The sequence below is a fragment of the Solanum dulcamara genome, chromosome 10 (assembly GCF_947179165.1).
Source record: "Solanum dulcamara chromosome 10, daSolDulc1.2, whole genome shotgun sequence".
Taxonomy (NCBI): domain Eukaryota; kingdom Viridiplantae; phylum Streptophyta; class Magnoliopsida; order Solanales; family Solanaceae; genus Solanum; species Solanum dulcamara.
The window spans coordinates 6,827,642-6,848,401 of NC_077246.1; the positions used below are offsets into that span (position 1 = coordinate 6,827,642).

At 34.5% G+C, this 20,760-nt stretch overlaps 2 protein-coding genes across 2 annotated transcripts; both read left to right on the forward strand.

Moving 5' to 3' along the window:
* The first annotated feature begins 2,906 nt into the window (after window positions 1-2,906).
* Window positions 2,907-4,334, forward strand: LOC129870900 (ethylene-responsive transcription factor ERF086-like). The gene has a single exon (XM_055945777.1). It carries the CDS (start codon window positions 2,995-2,997, stop codon window positions 4,153-4,155), a length of 1,161 nt encoding a protein of 386 aa, XP_055801752.1. The 5' UTR covers window positions 2,907-2,994; the 3' UTR covers window positions 4,156-4,334.
* Window positions 4,335-7,505: 3,171 nt separating this feature from the next.
* LOC129871402 (mannan endo-1,4-beta-mannosidase 1-like) lies at window positions 7,506-9,085 on the forward strand. The gene is made up of 5 exons (XM_055946312.1): window positions 7,506-7,823; window positions 7,917-8,111; window positions 8,220-8,342; window positions 8,427-8,629; window positions 8,728-9,085. Exons 1-5 carry the CDS (start codon window positions 7,506-7,508, stop codon window positions 9,080-9,082), a joined length of 1,194 nt encoding a protein of 397 aa, XP_055802287.1. The 3' UTR covers window positions 9,083-9,085.
* The last annotated feature ends 11,675 nt before the right edge of the window (window positions 9,086-20,760 follow it).

A 20,760-nucleotide genomic window follows, 5' to 3' on the forward strand; every position in this document is an offset into this window, starting at 1 on the left:
TTGATATTTAAAAAATTCAAACCAACTCGAACTATATACACCCCTAAAGTTAGATATACATTTCAAAATTTACTTACCTATATCATCTGATCAGAAAACTATATTTAAATTTCAAATAATTTGCCATAGCATCCCAACAACCCTTGTTTTGAATTATTCCTTCCATTTTAATTTATTTGTCTCGCTTTGACTTGACATAGAATTTAAGAAAATATATATAAATTTTAAATTTTATTTTAAACTTAAAATATGTAAAATGTATCAAAATATTCAATAATCGTGTGATCTTAAACATACCATATACTCCCTGATTTCAAAATAAGTGGTGTTATAGGTTCTCAAGAAGAAATTGATCTTATTATTTTATTTTGAAACTACCCTTATTTGCATTAACAAGAACCATTAATTAGTTTTTTTTAATTAGGAGTAAGTTAGTAAAAATAATATATATTTTGGAAAATGAATAATTACTTAAGGGGTGCTCAAGCTAAAAATACCATTTATTTTAAAATAAAGAGAGTTAAAAGTTTGATTTAAAAAATTGTCAAAAAAGACAAAATACTTTTTTTAAAAATTAATTGAAAAAAAGTAAAATAAATAATTTAAAAGAAACAAATTAAAATGGAGAAAGCAATAATTAATTCCTGACCAATAATATTAATTGCTTGTAGTAATCAAGACGTTACTTGAGTAGATTCTGTCAATATGCAAATTCACATTAATCTATACAATGTCAATATGCCAATTCACATTAATCTATACAATGTCATTGACATGGTTGGTATGGAATAAGTAGTCACTTGAAGGGCTAAAACTCTGGCGTCATTAGGAAAGAAAAGCTGCATTACTATTCCACACGCTTCCATAAATTTGTTTGCATATGACACGAAATTAGCCACGTACTTTGTCGCTATATTGCTCGTAGCTAGCATAATTTATTGTTAGTTTGTTGCTTAATAAGATTAACGATAAATTATAATAATTTAGCTACAAAATTTCTCTGTCACTTATTACATATGTATAATCTTAAAAAATAGGTGAATTAAGCCGGAGAGTAGGTGTGTCATGATGGTCACTGCGGGGGGGTTAAGAGTTAAGGGCGTATTAAAAAGACAATGAATTTAAAATGACACTTATAAAATTTATTTTTCCTACTTCTACGAATAAGGATATTTTTCTAGAAAAATTATTTTTCAAAAATTTTTGATAAAAAAAATTAGGAAAATATTTTTCTTACCTGCCAAACACACTTGATGGAGAAACCCAATCAAGAAGCAACCAAATCTAAAGCACGCTTGCTCTCGTATGACTGCACAATTGGATCTCTCTCAATTAAAGAAAAATAAAGGTAAGAAGTCAAAAGTCAAAAAGCACTAAAATATGCCTACAAAATATACTAGGAATAAGTGATATTATTATCTTTTCATTTTATTTTAATTTAAAATAAATGATATTTCACGAAAAACTAATTTTTTCTTTCAATTTTTTTCTTGTTTTAATATATGTAATTTTACATCATTTAGGAAAAAATTTCTTTTTTCAAGGCATTTAATTAAAAATAAGATAATAAAACACTTTTTATTTTTTAAAAAGTGAGTAATTTTCAAAAGTAATATGTTCCAGTTAAAAATATCACTTATTTTATAACGGAGGTACTTTCCAACATGGAAGACTTGTAACTTTTGAAAATAACGTGGTAATTATGACTTATTAGGAAGCCAAGCGTTCGGTCTACTTTTTAAAGTTTGATGAACAAATCGACCCTCAAACTTGTTAAGGTTAGAAATTAGTAACTTGGAAAATAAAGCATGTTATTCCATTATAACAAATTAAATAAATGTACTAATAGAAAAAAAAAAAAAAACTTTGAAGTTACGGATATATACATTTTTTTAGCACTTGTACAAATAAAAATTGTGAGTAATGAAGAGTAGGTCCTAATAAAATCCAAAAGGAACTTCCAAATAATGTTCTCTTGTAACATTGATAGACATATTTTTGTACAAATAAACATACTATATTGCTACTCTTTGTAAAACCAAGGGTTGTCCAATGTGCTTTATTATTTGGGAAAGTTATGAATATATACTGTTCGGTCAACTAGTTTATCAACATGATCGAAATATATACAATCAATATATATGTTGATAGCTGAGGTGTTTAGAACCGTAAGTAACCTTATTGTTTCCTTTCTTGAAATAAAACTTCTAGAGTAATGTATTTGAACTTTGAAATAAAAAATAATAATTCATTACTAACCACAAAAGCAAGTAGAGAGGTAAAACAAATCCATCTCTTAACCTGCAAGCAAGTTTGGGTTGGCTTCTACTAAATTGCAAGAGTCATGCCTTTCTATGTGAATGAAAACATGCACACACAAATGGCTTTTTCTTGTCTTTTTGGTGTACATAGATGAAAAAATATGTATTGTTTAATTTATTACTCACTTTAAATTTATTTATATTACTTTCGTTTTTAGTCTGTTTAAATTTAAATAATTTTGAAAGAGAGCTTTGAAGTAACTGGTAAAATTGCTGTCATGTGATTAGGAGGTCACTCCGGACCCTGCGCATAGCAGGAGCTTAGTGCACCGGGCTGCTTCGTTAAAAATAAATAACTCTCTTTTAATTTAATAATTCTTTAATTTTAACATCTCGTGTGACATATTTAATATCACATCATAAAAGTATATTTTGATACATTATATATATATATATAATTTAAAATGAATTATTATTTTTTTTGACTTTCTTAAATTTCGTACTAAAGTAAATAAAGTGAAACAAGTAAAGTAGTTGACAAACCAGGCTTCAATTGAATGTCAACATCCATATTTCTTGTCATCTTTACCAAATAAAACCTAAGCCCCCTCGTCATCTTTCTATCATATTGCTTCAATGCCCTTTTCTTCCCACTTCATGTTGATGTTTGTCATACAATTAGTACTATTACATTATTTTTTTCAAATTTTCATTCATACATACTTCAAGAAAAATGGAATATGTCGAATCAATTGACAGTGTTCAATCCATTATGTCAATATATAGACCTCTGAAAAAGCCCAAAATGAGCCCATCATCAGAACACAGTAACGTTGGATCAAGTGGAGACGGGTTGGGGCATGTAGCTCAAAGGATTAAAGCACGTGGCTATGAACTACGGTTTTCTTATACTCCTCATAATAGTTCAAGATTTCGTTTTCCTTTTTCTCTTGATGATCCTCCATCAATAAGTAATTGTCACCTTAATTGGCAATCACTTGTTCAAAATCAAACTATGATTTCTTTTGCACCTCAAAGTTGCTTTAATCAGTGTCGAACCACTGACAATGGGACGACGACAACGACAATGATGAATGTTTATGGCACTGTCTCCTCCCCTGTCCCTAAACGGTACAGGGGAGTGAGACAACGCCACTGGGGGAAATGGGTAGCAGAGATTCGCCTTCCTCGTAAAAGAACTAGACTTTGGTTAGGCACGTTTGGCAATGCTGAGGAAGCTGCTTTTGCTTATGATGTCGAGGCCTTTAGGCTCAGAGGAACAGATGCGCGACTTAATTTCCCGCATCTGTTCGTCGGATACCTGGACTCGTCTGGTAATAACATAGACGAGACTAAATCAGCATCCTCAAGTACTACTTCATTCGCGAAGAATGGTCCTCAAATCCAACACAATAAACGTCACATCAGACAATGTCAGAAGAAAAACAGGGTACCTTCAGCAGTGGAACAGAGTACCTCTGTTTTAGATGAAAAAATAAGGATACAAGGTAAGAGTACGGACAATACACTATTATGGTCCAGCTCTTCCATGTACCCTGATCATAACTTAGTGCACCAGGATGCCCAAATAAGGATGTTTGATGGGAGCGGCTTTCATGAATCAACGCCAAAATATACTAGCAATATAGTACAAGAAAATAGTGATTATCAGGATTTGAGAGATGTAATCCAATTAAAAGAAGGGCTATTTGATACAGATAAAAGGTGGGATAGCAGGGCTGATATGTGGAAAAATGTACTTCAATATGGTTCTTCTTCTGCTGGCAGTCCATTTGGGAATTACTACATTTGCACTGATAATAGTTTGCAGCAGCGTGATTTCACCATAAATGGTCCAGTGGGAATAGATGACTATTTGCAGGGACGGATTTAGGGCGAGTTCTGGGGTTGAAGTGAATTCTAGTGTTCTCAACTTAGAATGTTATATACATATGAGGCGAATCTAGAATTTAAATTTTATAGCTACAATCTTTAAAATTTCTTTGCACTGAACTAATTGTATTTTTAAATGATGGATTTAGAATCTCTTTTTTGTTATAAATACATTATATTGTGCAACCAAGCAGATGACTTGCAAGCAACTTCTGAAAAGCGTTGCAACTTTTCAAAAATAATTTAGTTATGTCATCTGTTAATAATTAGACTTATTTGTGACATTGCCGTGATGCGTTTGGTTCATTATCTAAATCCTACATGATTAAAATCTGAACCACAGGCTTAAACTCACTAATTCATTTATTTCAGACACGGATGGAAGTTGTTTATTAAACTCTTTTAAAGCAGGAGCATAAGGGATTGTTAGAAAGAGAAATGGTCAGATGATCATGGCTTTTGCTAAACTTACCCAATTCACAACTAACAATTTCAGTGAACTTTCAGGTTGCCTTGTTTGGTCTAACTTGGTGCTTTGTTAATAATTTCTTTTAACTAACACTCTAACATGTTTTTGTGGCATAGTATAGTTCCTAAGTAATAGGTTTTGAGGTATAGCTTATGCTTAGAGCTGTCAAAACCTAGTACTTAGGAACTATACTATGCCACAAAACCTACTACTTAGGAACTATGCTATGCCACAAAACCTAGTACTTAGGAACTATGCTATTTTAACTAAATGACCTATAAAATAGTGGTTCAATCCGGCCTTAAGCGGGCTACAGATTGGAACGGGTCGACCCTTTAATCAAAAGATGGACAGCATTGACCTCTTAGAAATACTATCGAACATTGATCAACACAACGCCAATACTTCAAAAATTCACATGTTCATGAGTTCCGCACACTTTAGTGGAATACTTACAAAACAATAGAATAAACAAGATACAACAGTCAACAATCATAAGATTCATTGTAACAACATACATTACATGATCATTTTTTCATAAACTAGAAAAAGAAAGGAGAAACAAGAAATTAGGTATAAATACAAAAGTAAAAGAGGTCAAAGATTTATAGTTATAATAACTTCAATTGTCTAGTTGGTGAAGATTTAGCAAAATAAAATACTACTTAAAATATATATAATAAATATTTTTAAAATTCACAACCCATGAGCTGACCTCTGAAACTCACGGATTGAGTCAATGAGGCCTGCGGGCCAAATGAGGCTGGGTTAAAAAGTCTCATTCTTAAATAGACTGAAATTTTTTAGCCCAATCCTATTTAATTCAAAGATTGAATTGGACCGGCCTCACGGGCCAAATCCATTTCGATAGCTCTACTTATGCCCTCCTTCTAATCTTGTAATGCCTTTGATTTTTTAATTAACAAGACAGGGGACAATATCAACCTCTTTTAACTCCTCATGAGGCGAAAGCTAAGTGATTGGATTTGGAGGGAAAAAAGATCCCAAATATGGGAGAGTTTTTCAAGGGTGAGTGTGGTATAGAGAAAAATATATTTTTAAAAAAATATCTTTTATTTTTGATTAGTCATACTTTTTGAAAAACATTTTCTCCAAAAAAGTAAATTTCTTAACAACACACTCCACCTCTATCCCCACTCTCAATCTCTCCTAACCCAACCCCATCACCACACTCCTATCCCCAACCCTCATAATCTTTTTATATAAAAGTTTTTGGACAATATACGTTGCTTACTTATTTACACCAGAAAATAAGTAAAGAATTTATTTATTTTTCTAATAAAATATTTTTTTAAAATTATTTTATGTGAATTTTTTTTTGCTTCATACCAAACGCACCGTAATACAACTTGAGTTTTTGTAAATTGTAGGCCATTTACAATTATTTTTTGAAAAAATATGCGTATTGGAAAATATTACTAGTGTATTATTTAATATAACTATAGTTTCACATAATTATGAATTGCGGTGATAGTTTAATGAAATTTGTTATTATACAAATTTTGGGCTCATATACAAATTTGGAAGAGAATTTAGAGGCTCATATACAAATTTTTAAAGTAAATTTGTATTTTCTTTTATATTTTGTATATTTCGGGGCTCATACACAAATTTCTAAAGCAAATTTATATTTTTTTGTATTTGTATATTTCGAGGCTCATATACAAATCTGTGGGAATTCATACAAAATCTCTAAAGGTTGATATTTGTATACAAAGCGAATTAAGGAGCTCATATACAAATCTCTAAAGCAAATTTGTATTTATAGATACAATTTCTTTGAAAGCCCAATTTGTATAATGTAATGAGATATACAAAGGAAAATTGCCATAGAAATTGGAACTATAGCTATGAAACAAAATTAGACAAATTGCAGCTAAGAAGCCTAATTATGTTTCAAATCTTTGCTATTTTTGAAAATTCTTTTTTTCTTTCTAGTTGCATGGCCTTTTTACAAATTTTTTATTTTTACACATAAAAAATCTAAAAATGTCATTTTCTTCAATTCATTTTGTAAGTGGCCAAAAGATCTTAATTCCTCAAAAAAAATCACCCCAAATTAAGTTATGATCTTGTCATGTCTCTTTAATTTTTTTAATTTTATATTATTATATTATTAGTAATAGTACTTTATTATATTATTGTTATTATTACTACTACTATTATTAATAATAATAATTATTATTATTATTAATTAGGGTACCACCACTACTATTATTACTACTACTACAATTACTACTATTAATATTACTACTATTATTATTACTATTATTACCACTATTATTACTACAACTATTCAATGTCTTGCAATAAAATATTAAAAAATGTAGGACTCCTGAATACCGAAACCCAATATACCAAATGATCTGACTTTCAAATGTTTTAATTACTCGATCGAACAACTTAAAATATACACATGACACATCCAGATGGAGATTAAAATTTATATGGAAGAGTTCTTTGTATATTTTCATTAGACAAGTATAGTTCTAATACTAACTAACTTTTTCAAACTGCCTTTACTTGAGTACACGTTTCCATATTATTTCATCATCATCAATTCTAGCAGTGATCCAACCTTAAAAATCAACCAATTAATGTTTCCATACAATTCTTTCAACAGACCTCTCTTTCTATCTTAACCAAATAACTGCCATAATTCTTCTATCAACATCCCATGATACTTTTTAAGAATGAAAATATTTTCATCAAATCTCAATAATCAATTATATCCACTAAAAAGTGTTATATAGTTCCTGCAAGTTTTACTATTTTTAGTAAATTTCCTTATCTTCAACTCACTATAAAACCCCACAATAGGTGACCATCACACATATATCTTGTATAATTCACTATACAAAATGTCTTATACAAGAAGGAGTTGCATTTCTGGGCTCTTTCTCTTGTTCTTAGCTCTGGCATGTGAAGCGAATTCCGGGTTTATAGGAGTTAAGGATTCCCATTTTGAAATCAATGGATCCCCTTTTCTATTCAATGGTTTCAACTCTTATTGGTTGATGCATGTTGCTGCTGAGCCTTCTGAAAGGTACAAAGTCACTGAGGTTCTTAAAGATGCTTCTGCTGCTGGTCTTTCTGTTTGTCGTACGTGGGCTTTCAGTGATGGAGGTGATAGAGCATTACAAATATCACCCGGTGTTTATGATGAACGTGTTTTTCAGGTAAAGGTTTATGTTAATTATAGTAACATTATATATCGTGTTGTAATGCATGTGACCTTAATTAGATACTTGTTATATTGTTTCAAAATTTAGGGTTTGGATTTTGTGATCTCTGAAGCTAAGAAATATGGTGTTCGATTAATATTGAGCTTTGTAAATCAATGGAACGACTTTGGAGGAAAAGCTGAATATGTTTGGTGGGCACGAAATGCAGGAGCTCAGATTAGTAACGACGACGAGTTCTATACTCATCCTATGCTCAAAAAGTACTTCAAGAACCACATTGAGGTATGTGGGTAATATCTAAACTTGACGCATTTTATTCAGAGTCCCCTCAATTTTATAATCATTACCCCCTAGTATGATGGTTAATAAATCTATGAAATTGTATTACAGAAAGTGGTTACAAGATTGAATAGCATTACTAGAGTTGCTTACAGAGATGATCCAACAATTATGGCATGGGAACTTATGAATGAGCCACGGGACCAAGCTGACTATTCAGGAAAAACTGTTAATGTGAGCCTCTATTAATAATGCAATTTAATTCATTTCTAAATTAATTGAATGTTGAAATATGATTTCTTACTAATATTGTTATAGGCTTGGGTTCAAGAAATGGCAAGTTTTGTGAAGTCACTAGACAACAAACACTTGTTGGAGGTTGGAATGGAGGGATTTTATGGTGACTCAATTCCTGAAAGGAAGTCTGTTAATCCTGGTTATCAAGTTGGAACAGATTTCATAAGTAACCATCTTATTAATGAGATTGATTTTGCCACTATTCATGCATACACTGACCAATGGTAAATTTCCATTATAATATATTTGAATTACCAAAGTCACTTATTATAGAGATTTACTTTATAGGTCTAAACATTTCTTTATATCGTTATATATATAGGGTGTCTGGACAAAGCGATGATGCACAATTGGTGTGGATGGAAAAGTGGATAACAAGGCATTGGGAAGATGCAAGAAGCATATTAAAGAAACCTCTAGTGCTTGCTGAATTTGGAAAGTCTAGTAGAGGTCAAGGATCAAGAGACACATTCATGAGTAGTGTATATAGAAATGTGTACAATTTGGCAAAAGAAGGTGGAACCATGGCAGGAAGCTTAGTATGGCAACTCATGGCACATGGAATGGAGAATTATGATGATGGTTATTGCATTGTTTTGGGACAAAACCCTTCAACTACACAAATAATTTCAGACCAAGCTCATGTCATGACGGCTTTGGCTCATACTTTCAATTGAGTGAAAGGCATCAACATCACCATTATGGAGGATAAGAAAGAAAATAAGTTCCATAAATAGGTTCTTTTAACTATATTGTTTTCCTGATTTTACAATAATCAATTTAATTATAAGTGGATTAGAGTGATTTTAAATCCGTCATTTTTAGATGTCATATTCCCAAATATGTGAAGTTGATTAAACTCAAAAATGTAATTGCATAAATAATTTAAATGATGGAAACATTATGTTTTCTGTCCTCTAGTTTTTAGTTTGATTACAAAATTCTTAAATATGTTGAAAGGAATAACTATTTAGAGATTGAATTATGCATTTCTTCTTATAATATCTTGACAACAAACTTAATCAAAGAATAATGACGGTTAAAGTAGAATGAAGCTATAATAATTTAACAACAATATAATGATTTTTTTATAATAAGGGGTTTGGCATTGACCCCTACCTCATTTCATTAGGAAAAGTACAAAAGAGGGGGGGACATAAAACCAAAACCTCCCAGAGTGACACCAAAAAAAAACTACGCAGAAGATAAAATTATCAATTGATTATTCCTGAGAGGTAAGGTACTGTTCTTTTAAAAATTTGACCCTCTCAGTAGTCATGGTGGATTAAAGCACCATCCAGGATGTTTTTCCTTTTTGAATCTAAAGGAGGCTAGTTGAAGCTTGTCCAATCTCAAAGGACCTTTACAAGACTCTCGCAAATCAACTTCTCGAGTGTAAATTTCTTCCCTTTTTCTAGTTGTAGAAAATTTTGCAGGGACATCTGCAACTGAGTTTGCTTCTCGGAAGCAATGTTTGACATCAATTCGATTGCCCTGAATCTTCCTTTTGATCTTCTCAAAAAATTTCTTGAGTTTCCAAGTAGGTTTTGTGAACCCATTGATCATATTAACCGCTAACAAGTTATCCATCTCTAAAGTCATTAGTGCATTGATTTTGCCTATACACCAATTAATTTCATGTAGAGCAACCTCTAATTCACACGAATTGTTAGTTAAGAATTGGATTGGGTTTGCAAAAGCAAAGACCATATTACCATTTCCTTTCCTAACAATCCCTCCAATCCCCGCTAACTTCGGTCGTTCCATGAAGCTTCCATCAGTATTGAGTTTCCAGTTGTCGTCATTTGGTCTTTCCCACTTAATTATTATGCTGTTGATCCTAGGCTCGTACCCTTCAGCTATTCTGCACATCGTTGTCCAGTCCCACATAGTTTTCATCTTACAGAACTCTTTTGAGATGGCTACCTGCACATTAAACAAAATTTGATTTGTAATTCTATATACAGATATATTCTTTTGATCATACCTTTTAGCATTTTTGCTTTTATAGATCTCCCATAGGATGAAGAAAGGAGTGACATGTAGAATAAATTTGTGAACTTCATTCTTAGCAATCGTTTGCTACCAGCAATCAAAAGCCCCTTGTATGGAGTTGGCATTGGAAAGGATTCCCAATGGTCTGGTCATGTAATTCCAGACCTTAACAACAAGATCACTTGTTATAAACAAATGGTCTAAGGTCTAGGGCCTAGAAGTTCTGCAACAAGAGCATAAAGTATCCACTCTTATACCAAGTCCTTTCACAATATCATCCACGGATAATTTCCTTTTAAGAATTCTCCATATAAAGAAAGAAATCTTAAAAGGAATGTTCATCCCCCAAATTTGCCTGAATAGAAGATCTTTAGTCTTTTTCTGCCTTAGAATATTCCAAGCAGTGTTGCAAGTAAGCTCTCCAGAAGTACTTGGAGACCCTATGCATATGTCCTTGTTGTTTCTGTTACCAATGTCAATTTGAGAAATTTCCCGAACAATATTGTCTGAAAGAGTCATGCTAAGTTTGTCAATATTCCATTGTTGGCCTAGAGTGAAGTTATTTACAGTGATACTCCCTGGTTTCTTCGAAAACTGTACTTTGTTGGCCAAAGGGCCATGACTAGGCCAATTATCCCACCAAAAATAAAAAATTTCTTCATTAATCTCCCATTTGATCTCAAGCTCTTGAATGCGTACAAAGACTTCGATAATCTCTTTTTCAGTCATGGGAGGTTGAACTCTGGCAACCTCTTTTCTCCAATGGTAGGCATACTCTTGATAGCTTTCAGTAGACTTCTGTTTGATTTTATCCAAAGAGTAACAATCAAGAACGATCTCCACATTTTAAGCAATTTTTTCGATGAAATCTTTAGCCAAAACATTCCAACTTGGCCACTGTTTCATTTCTTGAGAAGTAAACCATTCCAAGGCCTCTCCGCTTAAGCTTCAGCTAAAGAGCCACATTAATAAAGCCCCGTTCTTCCTAACTTCTACAATTTGATCACAATATGCTCTCAAATGAGCCAAAGGATTTCCGATTCCTCCGAAAGTTTTAAATTTCGGTACTTTGAACCCTTCCGGAAGGTCTCGATCTGGATGGATACCCAGATCTTCATAATTCAACCTAACAACATCCGGAGTATAGTGAAACTCTTTCATAGCTTTTACAATTTCCTCTTTCATACTCTGCTTAGTCATTTCCTCTTTGGTCCTCCACTCATTCTCCTTCTCCTTATTGTGATCAGGCTCGGAATATGTAGTGTAAGGAGGATATGATTCTGGTAGTGTTGGAGTATAGAAAGTGGTTTTTAAAGGTATGGGTTGAGTGGTAGGTGGGTTTTGAGCGTTTCGATAAAGAGTCTGGTACATGGGACGGAATGTTTGAGAATTGTTGGCATCTGGGCATTGAAAGGGAGGGAAAGTCTGGGAGTTGTTGACGTTTGATCCTTGAAATAGGCAGAATGTCTGAGAATTGTTAGCATTTAGCTTTTGGGAGGGCGGTGGTGCTTGGTATGATGAGTTAGCGTAATGTGGGTTAGAAGTGGTTAAATCGATGGTTGGTGATCTCTGAGTTGGAACGACATGAGGATTATTCAGGATGTTTTCTAGAGGATTTTGTGAATGAAGATGGAGCAGAGGCCTTCCTTCGCTTGGAACCGACGTGTTGGCAGCGATAGACAGGTTTGACAAATCTCGATTCTTCTGTATCTTAACTCTCATCTCGGAGATCTATTGCGCCAACTGTGCAATCAACTCATTCTGTTCAGCGATACAAAGCTTATTCAAGTTTCTATTTGCCATTTTTAACGAACTTAGAGAAAAATAAAATTAAAATTAAAGACCCTAAATAAGAAATTGGAGCTGATTACAAACCGTAACACGTGTATATAATTTTGGGCAACTTGGATCAGCCTCCTGTAATGCGCCTAGAGGAGGTGTTCTCACCTCCCATGAAAAGTCAGCACTCAGGGGTGTATAAAATAAATTTAAAAAATGTTCAGGGGTGATAGAACACCCGTATAATTGGAGTGTGTAATTGGAATTTCAGATATAAATTGGAGAGATTTTAGGCTATTTTTTCATTAATTAACAATAATAATTTAATTGCTGCTAAATATATTTTTTTGAAGGCAATTAACACTCTTCGTAAAAGTTAATACAAATCAATAGAAAAATGGGAGCCGTATAGCCATAGTCGATGAGAAGGCAAAGCAATTGACTTCCCAACAGTCATTTCTTTTATATTCATTTAATTTGATTTCCTCTTTTATGGCTTATGAAATAAATGTCTTCTCATTTCAGTTTCCAATATATTCCTATAAATTAACTTCTTATATTCTTCACTCTTCATCTATTAATTAAAAAAAGGGTAAATTACCAAACTACACACATTTTATTATTATATTTGCTAAAAGTCCCAATCCTTTAAAAAAGTTATCAAAATCCCTTATTTTTAATTTTTCCCTTCATCTTTCAGATACATCACTCAAAAAACATTCTCTCTCCTCTAAATCATTTTCTCTCGTTCTCTCCATTTTCAAGATCCAAAAATTTAAGAAATTTACTAAGCATATCCCTAATTTCTCGTCTAAAATCACTCACACAAGTTAGAGATTACAATCACTCACATAATTTCTCTCGTGCAGTCAGGACGTTTTCTGCCAGGGGCATAGATCTACAAAAGTATACCTCGTTCACCTAGCTTACTGCTTTTCATCTTCTTTCTGTATGAGCCTCATTAATGAAAATGTCTTTCTAATTAGTGCCCTACCGGAGGATGAATGGTTCAGAAAAATTGCAAAAGGAGCCATAAACAAGCTCCTAGGTGGTTCTGGATCAGATACATCTGAGATTGATGATGAACACATCATTATACATGATGAGGGGATGTCGAATATGTCGAATGGTTATGTATCAACTATTCTCATGTATCAGATTCGAATTTAAGAGGAAAGTATATATGTATCAGATTCTCATGTATCAAGCTTTACTGTTTCTGATACATCTACAACCTATATCAATGTATCAGATGTTATGTATCAACCACAATTCAGTTGAAAACTAATACAACAATCTTCAATGTATCAACCCTTAATCTGTCGAATATGTCGAATGGTTATGTATCAGCTATTCTCATGTATCAGATTCGAATTTAAGAAGAAAGTATATATGTATCAGATTCTCATGTATCAAGCTTTACTGTTTCTGATACATCTACAACCTATATCAATGTATCAGATGTTATGTATCAACCACAATTCAGTTGAAAACTAATACAACAATCTTCAATGTATCAACCCTTAATTTGTCGAATATGTCGAATGGTTATGTATCAGCTATTCTCATGTATCAGATTCGAATTTAAGAAGAAAGTATATGTATCAAGCTTTACTGCTTCTGATACATCTACAACCTATATCAATGTATCAGATGTTATGTATCAACCACAATTCAGTTGAAAACTAATACAACAATCTTCAATGTATCAACCCTTAATCTATTGAATATGTCGAATGGTTATGTATCAGCTATTCTAATGTATCAGATACGAGAAAAGTATATGTATCAGATTCTCATGTATCAAGCTTTACTGCTTCTGATACATTTACAACCTATATCAATGTATTAGATGTTATGTATCAACTCATGTCATAAAGACTCAAAATTAAACCTTGTGCCTAAAAACAGTAACAACATGTCCTCCCTAAAAGTACCTTAACCAAATAAAGACCCTTTGTTTTCAAAGAAACAGAGTTTCATCTCCACCCTTCTTCCTTCTGACACAGAGTTTCCTTATAGACGTTGCAACAAATTTAGTCAAGAATCTAACCCCCAAACCTATATCAATACAAGATCTGATACATCGCTGTTATGCTCTGTTTTTAAATTTTTTCATGTCCCTCATAACTGTTACTCTTTGTATGGATTATTTCCCTTATTTAGCAAAGTAATTGATTGAAACAAGGAATCTTAACTTAAATTATGTTACTATCCATAAATAACTCAACAACATTAATTATTCTACACCCCAAAACGTGATGTATCAGAAGAACCACAAATGTATCAGAAATATGGCAAAAATCAGAGAAATCGGGTAATTTAAGAAAAATGAGGGATAAGTTGTAATTGAACTTTTTCACTATGGGATTTAGGTAAAGTTTTTAATAGGAGGTGAATTTATTAACAAATTTTTTGGTTCCATTTCGTCAACACAACTATATCCATCTATAAAATCAGGTAAATGTATCTTTTTTTCTCTATTATTATTTCGCATTTATTCACAACTTTTGATGTATGCAGTTTATCCCTTTATAATTGGACATAAAATGTTAGTCCATTGCACTCTCTTGTATTTCATCATCTTATAATTCTTATGTGTGATTATTTATTTATTGGTTATTCTTTCTTATTCTAATTAATATATTGCTTTGTTTAAGGCTTTTCATTTTGTATGATATGTGTATTTTATTGCATTTCGCGTTAATTGAGTTGATGTTACAAATATTTTCTATACATGAGTTAGGCCAAAACGTGCAAAGCACGTTCTCAAAACTAGCTAGTGTAACTTAAAAGGAGTCCTTATAAATTTAATACTATTTTGAAAAATGAATTAAATTTATGAGAAATAAGTGGGAAAATCATATTCTATAGCACAAATTTACCACTAATTCGCGGGTGGAAAATTTTATTGTTTCTGATAGTGCTAAAGTTCGAATGTATAGAACTAGCCACATTAGAAAGGTTAAAGATCACATATGATGCTTTTCAAATAAAGATTATTTGATGCATATTCAGCAATAAAAAAACAAACAGAGTCCATATTGGTAATAAAGAATTTCTTGATAGGATACACCAGCATATTAGTGTAACAAATTTAGGCCTTCCAAAGAAAAGAGAATATTCTTGTAATGACCTTGAGGGTGATTTTCGTAAATTTGTACAAAACACGCGTGAACAGTAACACGCGTGAACAGTAACACGCGTGAACAGTAACTTTTTGGGCAGAAAATGCCCCTTTCTTCTCATTTCAATATTTTTCAACATTTGTTTGAGTTCTTGAACTCCTTGAGGTGATTTGAGAAGAGATTTTCGAGGCAAAGTGATGGGTAAGTGATTTTTGACCTAAAACCTTCCTTTTTCATTAAGTTTTTGACGATTTTAACTCTTAAATTTTAGTTTCAAACCCCAAAAATCCTTGTTTCTTCCCTAATCCGAATTTAAGGAAAATTGTGATTTCCAACTCGTTTTAAGCTCTATTTTTATGGGTTTTTCAACCATGAGTTCCTTATTACCAATAGAATGGGATTGTTCAATAAATTTACAGATTTGACCCTTTTCGAAAATAGTTAATTTTTGGACCATTTTACCCCCGGTTCCGAAACCTATCAATATGGGTGTCATTGGACTCCTTGTGACGTGTATGTTTCATTGTTGATAGTGGGTTGTCATTCCGAGCGCTGAATTCGAGAGTTACTTGTCCGGTGGAGGTATTCGAGTGCGGTTTCGGCAATTGAGGTAGGTTTGGCTATCTTTCTTTGAGATTGAGATGGGGTAATTAATCATTCATATGTTATAGACTTTGGGATGGGGTTGTAGTATGAGTTGAGAATGTTATATATATTATGATGTCCGTGTGGAGGCTTATTTATTAATGTGTTGCCGTGACGGGGTTTATTTGTATTACATAGCCCGTGTGGGGGCCTTATTTGTTATCTTATTTGCTTTGAGAGCATGTGAATTATGATTTGCCTAAGAGAGAGGCTTGAGTATATTATTTGACTTGTGATGCCGCCTGAGAGATTGAGTTGGGGGTTTTGAGCATACTTGAGTATTGAAATATTGTTGAGAAAGGGGTGAATATTTAAATGAAAGTGTGTTCTTCCCGTTACTATTTATTGAGGGTGAATATCATGTGTAGGTTAAGTTTTGAGAACTTTGAACATTATACCACATGTGAGTTGATTATTACTTCCATGCATATGTGTTTTGATGCATTCATCCTCATTCATCACATCATGAAACATGGGAAGTTGAGAAATATGGAAATTCTATTTGAGAAAGAAAATAAAACACCTTTAAACCTTTGTATCTTGAGTCCCTGACCGAGGTAGTTTTCCGGCAGGGTAGTGGATGCATTGTGATCCCAACCTTTGTATCTTGAGTCCCTGACCGAGGCAGTTTTCCGGCAGGGTAGTGGATGCATTGTGATCCTAACCTTTGTATCTTGAGTCCCTGACCGAGGCAGTTTTCCGGCAGGGTAGTGGATGCATTGTGATCCTAACCTTTGTATCTTGAGTCCCTGACCGAGGCAGTTTTCCGGCAGGGTAGTGGATGCATTGTGATCTCTTGACCACGAGGAGGTGGCAAGGATAATGAGATATTGTGATTGAGGTATATGGTCTGCGAGACCCCCATGGGTCCTGCTTGGTAGCACAGCTCGGCAGGTGTATACGACAGGCTGTGCGACAGTCTTGATTCCACCGTACCACCACATCATTGCATCATCATATTGCATTGCATTGCATTGACATTTGTGCTGCTTGAATTATTTGATTAATTGTGATTATGAGTTGTTATTATACTTTATTCGTGCCACTATATATATAAACTGGCGGCACCGATGCCGAAGTGGGACTTTTCTATATGCAGGTGGAAGCGTTCCTTAGTTTATTTCATAGGTTTGATTAATTCCTTATACTCAGTCAGCTAAAACCTACTGAGTACATGTGAATTGTACTCACCCCTACTTCTGTGTCCCTTTTTGATGCAGATACTAGTCGGGGTACCCCACGTGGCAGTTAATATTCTAGCGGATTGTGTAATTCTCAGATTAGTGGTGAGGTCCCAGAATTCGGATCGTCACTAGTCTATCTTTATTTTTCAGTCTTTTGTATCATTCAGAGACTTATGTTGTATCTTCAGATTCGAACCTTGTATTAGATGCTCTTTATACTTATGACACCAGGTTTTGGGATAATTTCTTCATTGTTTTTTTTTCTTTTTATTTAAATCGTGGAATCACTTTCCTCTTTGGAAGTCTTGTATGAATGTTATTTTTAGGGTTACACATCAGATTGGGTTTTGAGATGTGTGCCATCATGACCTCAGTTTTTGGGTCGTGACAATTGGTATCAGAGCACTAGGTTCACCGGTCTTATAAGTTAAAGAGCAGGGTGTCTAGTAGAGTCTTGCGGATCGGTACGTAGACGTCCGTACTTATCTTCGAGAGGCTACAAGATACTTAATAGGAGAATTTCTTTCTTTTTACTCCCTTCGTGCGATTTATTCATATCAAGTGTTATATACCTCTGATCTATTCCTTCCGCATTAAAAGTAACTGTCGGGTTCGAAATATCGGCTCTTGCTTAAGGATGATTTAGTGATGCCTATTCGAGCCTGATTATGAGTATGAAGATGTGGAGCAAAAAAAAAAAGTATGGAAAATGGTCGGTTAAACTTTGACAGTTAGATTTCAAATTTTAGATATCTAATTAGCCCACTTTGGATTCCTTTGAGATTTGTGGTTCCACCTATGTCTTCTAGCATTGCTATGTTTACTTAGGAGCAAAAGAGATTTGGAGAGATTCGTCAGGGTATTGTCTCCCAAGTTTGAGGTTATCACTGTTGAGAAGGCTTATATCTTTTTGACCAAGTGTTAGGACAGGTTGTTCAAAATCGGGTATCTTGAAGGCACAGTGAATGTCTTATTTCTCTTTATAATTGCGGGAATGGCTAAGAAGTGATAGAGGTCTGTTCTTGCTCATAGACCTATCGGTCCTCCTATGATGAGTTGGGAGTAGTTTACTTGGGTTATTTTGTTATAGTGAGTTTGAATAAGGGGAAAATATGTGATTCTTCTTCTATTCAGCTAGGATCACAAGTTGTCTGCAATACACCAGTTTTAGTTGTTTGAGGTGCTTCATGGAGTACTCGAGGTGGTGGTTGTAGTGGTTCACAGGCTAAGGGTGACCATTAATTATGCTATGCTATACCAGGTAAATTTGAGGCAGAGGCCTCTGATATGGTTATTACATGTATTGTTCTGGTTTGCCATCATTTTACGTTAGTATTATTTGAACTAGGGTCTACTTACTATTATGTGTTGACTTATTTTGATGTGGTATTGATTATATGAGTGATCTTCTTGCTGTGCCCATTACTAATTTTACCCCGATAGGTGAACTTTTAGTGGTGGATAGAGTATATAGGGAGTGTGCAGTGATATGTTTGGGTAGAGAGACCCGAGTTGACTTGATCTTATTAGACATGCTTGATTTTGATGTGATACTGGGTATGGACTGGTTATCTTCTTATCATGCTATATTAGATTGTTATGCAAAGACCGTGACCTTAGCTTATCCCGGTTTACCTAGCGTGGTATGGAAAGGTAATCCGAGTTCATATCCTAAGGGGGTGATATCTTATATTCGTGCTCGTCGCTTGATGGATAAGGGTTGTTTGTCTTATTTGGCTCATGTACGTGATCTCACCACGGAGTCATCTCATATAGAGACTACGAGGGTGGTGAGAGAGTTTATGGATGTATTTCCTACAGACTTGCCGGGAGTTCCTCCTGATCGTGATATCGATTTTGTGATTGATTTGGAGCATGACACTAAACCCATCTCTATTTCTCCTTATCGGATGGCTCCGGCAGAATTGAAAGAGTTGAAAGAACAATTGGAAGATTTATTGAAGAAATGGTTTATTAGACCTAGTGTATCACCGTGGGGTGCACCGGTTTTATTTGTGAAGAAGAAAGATGGTACTATGAGGATGTGTATTGACTATCGACAGTTGAACAAAGTCACTATCAAGAACAAGTATCCTCTCCCTCGCATTGATGATTTATTTGACCAGCTTCAAGGTGCATCGGTGTTCTCAAAGATTGATTTGAGGTCGGGTTACCATCAGTTGAGAGTTCGGGAATCTGACATCCCGAAGACTGCATTCAGGACTCGTTATGGGCATTATGAGTTTGTGTTTATGTCCTTCGGGTTGACTAATGCCCCGGCTGCTTTTATGGAGTTGATGAACCGGGTATTTCGACCTTATTTGGACTCGTTTGTGATTGTGTTTATTGATGACATCTTGGTTTATTCCAAGAATGAGGCGGATCATGTTAGGCACCTGAGGACAGTCCTTCAGAGATTGAGAGATGAGAAGTTGTATGCAAAATTCTCCAAATGTGAGTTTTGGCTTGAGTCCGTGACATTCTTGGGTCATATAGTGACCAAGGATGGTATTATGGTTGATCCAGCCAAAGTTGCAGCGGTTCGTGATTGGGTTAGGCCTACTTTGGTTACCGAGATTCGGAGTTTTATTGGGTTGGCAGGCTACTATCGTCGGTTTGTTCAAGGATTCTCTTCTATTGCAGCCCCATTGACTAGGCTAACTCAAAAGACCGTGGCATTTCAGTGGACTGATGAGTGTGAGGCGAGCTTTCAAAAGCTCAAGGAATTATTGACTTCAGCACCTATTCTAGCCTTACCCGAGGAGGGCGTGGCATTTATTGTGTTTTGTGATGCTTCGGGAGTCGGCATGGGTGGTGTATTGATGCAAAAAGGTAGAGTTATAGCTTATGCTTCTCGACAGTTGAAGGTACATGAGAAGAACTATCCTACCCACGACTTAGAGTTAGCAGCAGTGGTGTTTGTTCTGAAGTTGTGGAGGCATCTCTATGGAGTGCATTGCGAGGTCTATACTGACCACCGTAGCCTTAAGTATATCTTTTCTCAGCCGAATCTGAACATGCGGCAGCGTAGGTGGTTAGAGTTATTGAAAGACTATGACATTACCATACTTTATCATCCGGGCAAAGCTAATGTGGTAGCAGATGCCCTGAGTCGCAAAGCATCTAGCATGGGTAGTTTGGCCTTTCTTAAGGCTGTGGAGAGGCCTTTGGCGTTGGAGGTTCAGTCATTGGCTAGACAGTTGGTCCGACTGGATATTTCTACACATCATGGTATTTTGGCATTTGTGGAGGCTAGGTCTACTTTGATGGACCAGATTCGTACACACCAGTTTGAAGATGAAAAGTTGAGGGCCATTCGAGACAAAGTGTTGAGTGGTGAAGCAAAATCAGCCTCTCTTGATCAGGAAGGAGTTTTGAGGATTAATGGTCGCATTTGTGTGCCCAAGGTTAGTGAATGGGTACGTATGATATTAGAGGAGGCTCATTGTTCCAAGTATTCGATTCACCCGGGAGTGGCAAAGATGTTTCATGACTTGAAACAACATTATTGGTGGTGTGGCATGAAGAGAGACATTATTGATTTTGTGGCTAAGTGTCTAAATTGCCAACAAGTGAAGTATGAGCATCAGAAACCGGGTGGTCCTATGCAAAGGATGCCCATTC

Coding starts and splice junctions, on each gene's coding strand:
- LOC129870900 (XM_055945777.1), top strand. CDS start 2,995: ATGGAATATGTCGAATCAATTGACAGTGTTCAATCCATTATGTCAATA.
- LOC129871402 (XM_055946312.1), top strand. CDS start 7,506: ATGTCTTATACAAGAAGGAGTTGCATTTCTGGGCTCTTTCTCTTGTTC. Junction 7,824..7,916: donor ATGATGAACGTGTTTTTCAG/GTAAAGGTTTAT, acceptor TTCAAAATTTAG/GGTTTGGATTTTGTGATCTC. Junction 8,112..8,219: donor ACTTCAAGAACCACATTGAG/GTATGTGGGTAA, acceptor ATTGTATTACAG/AAAGTGGTTACAAGATTGAA.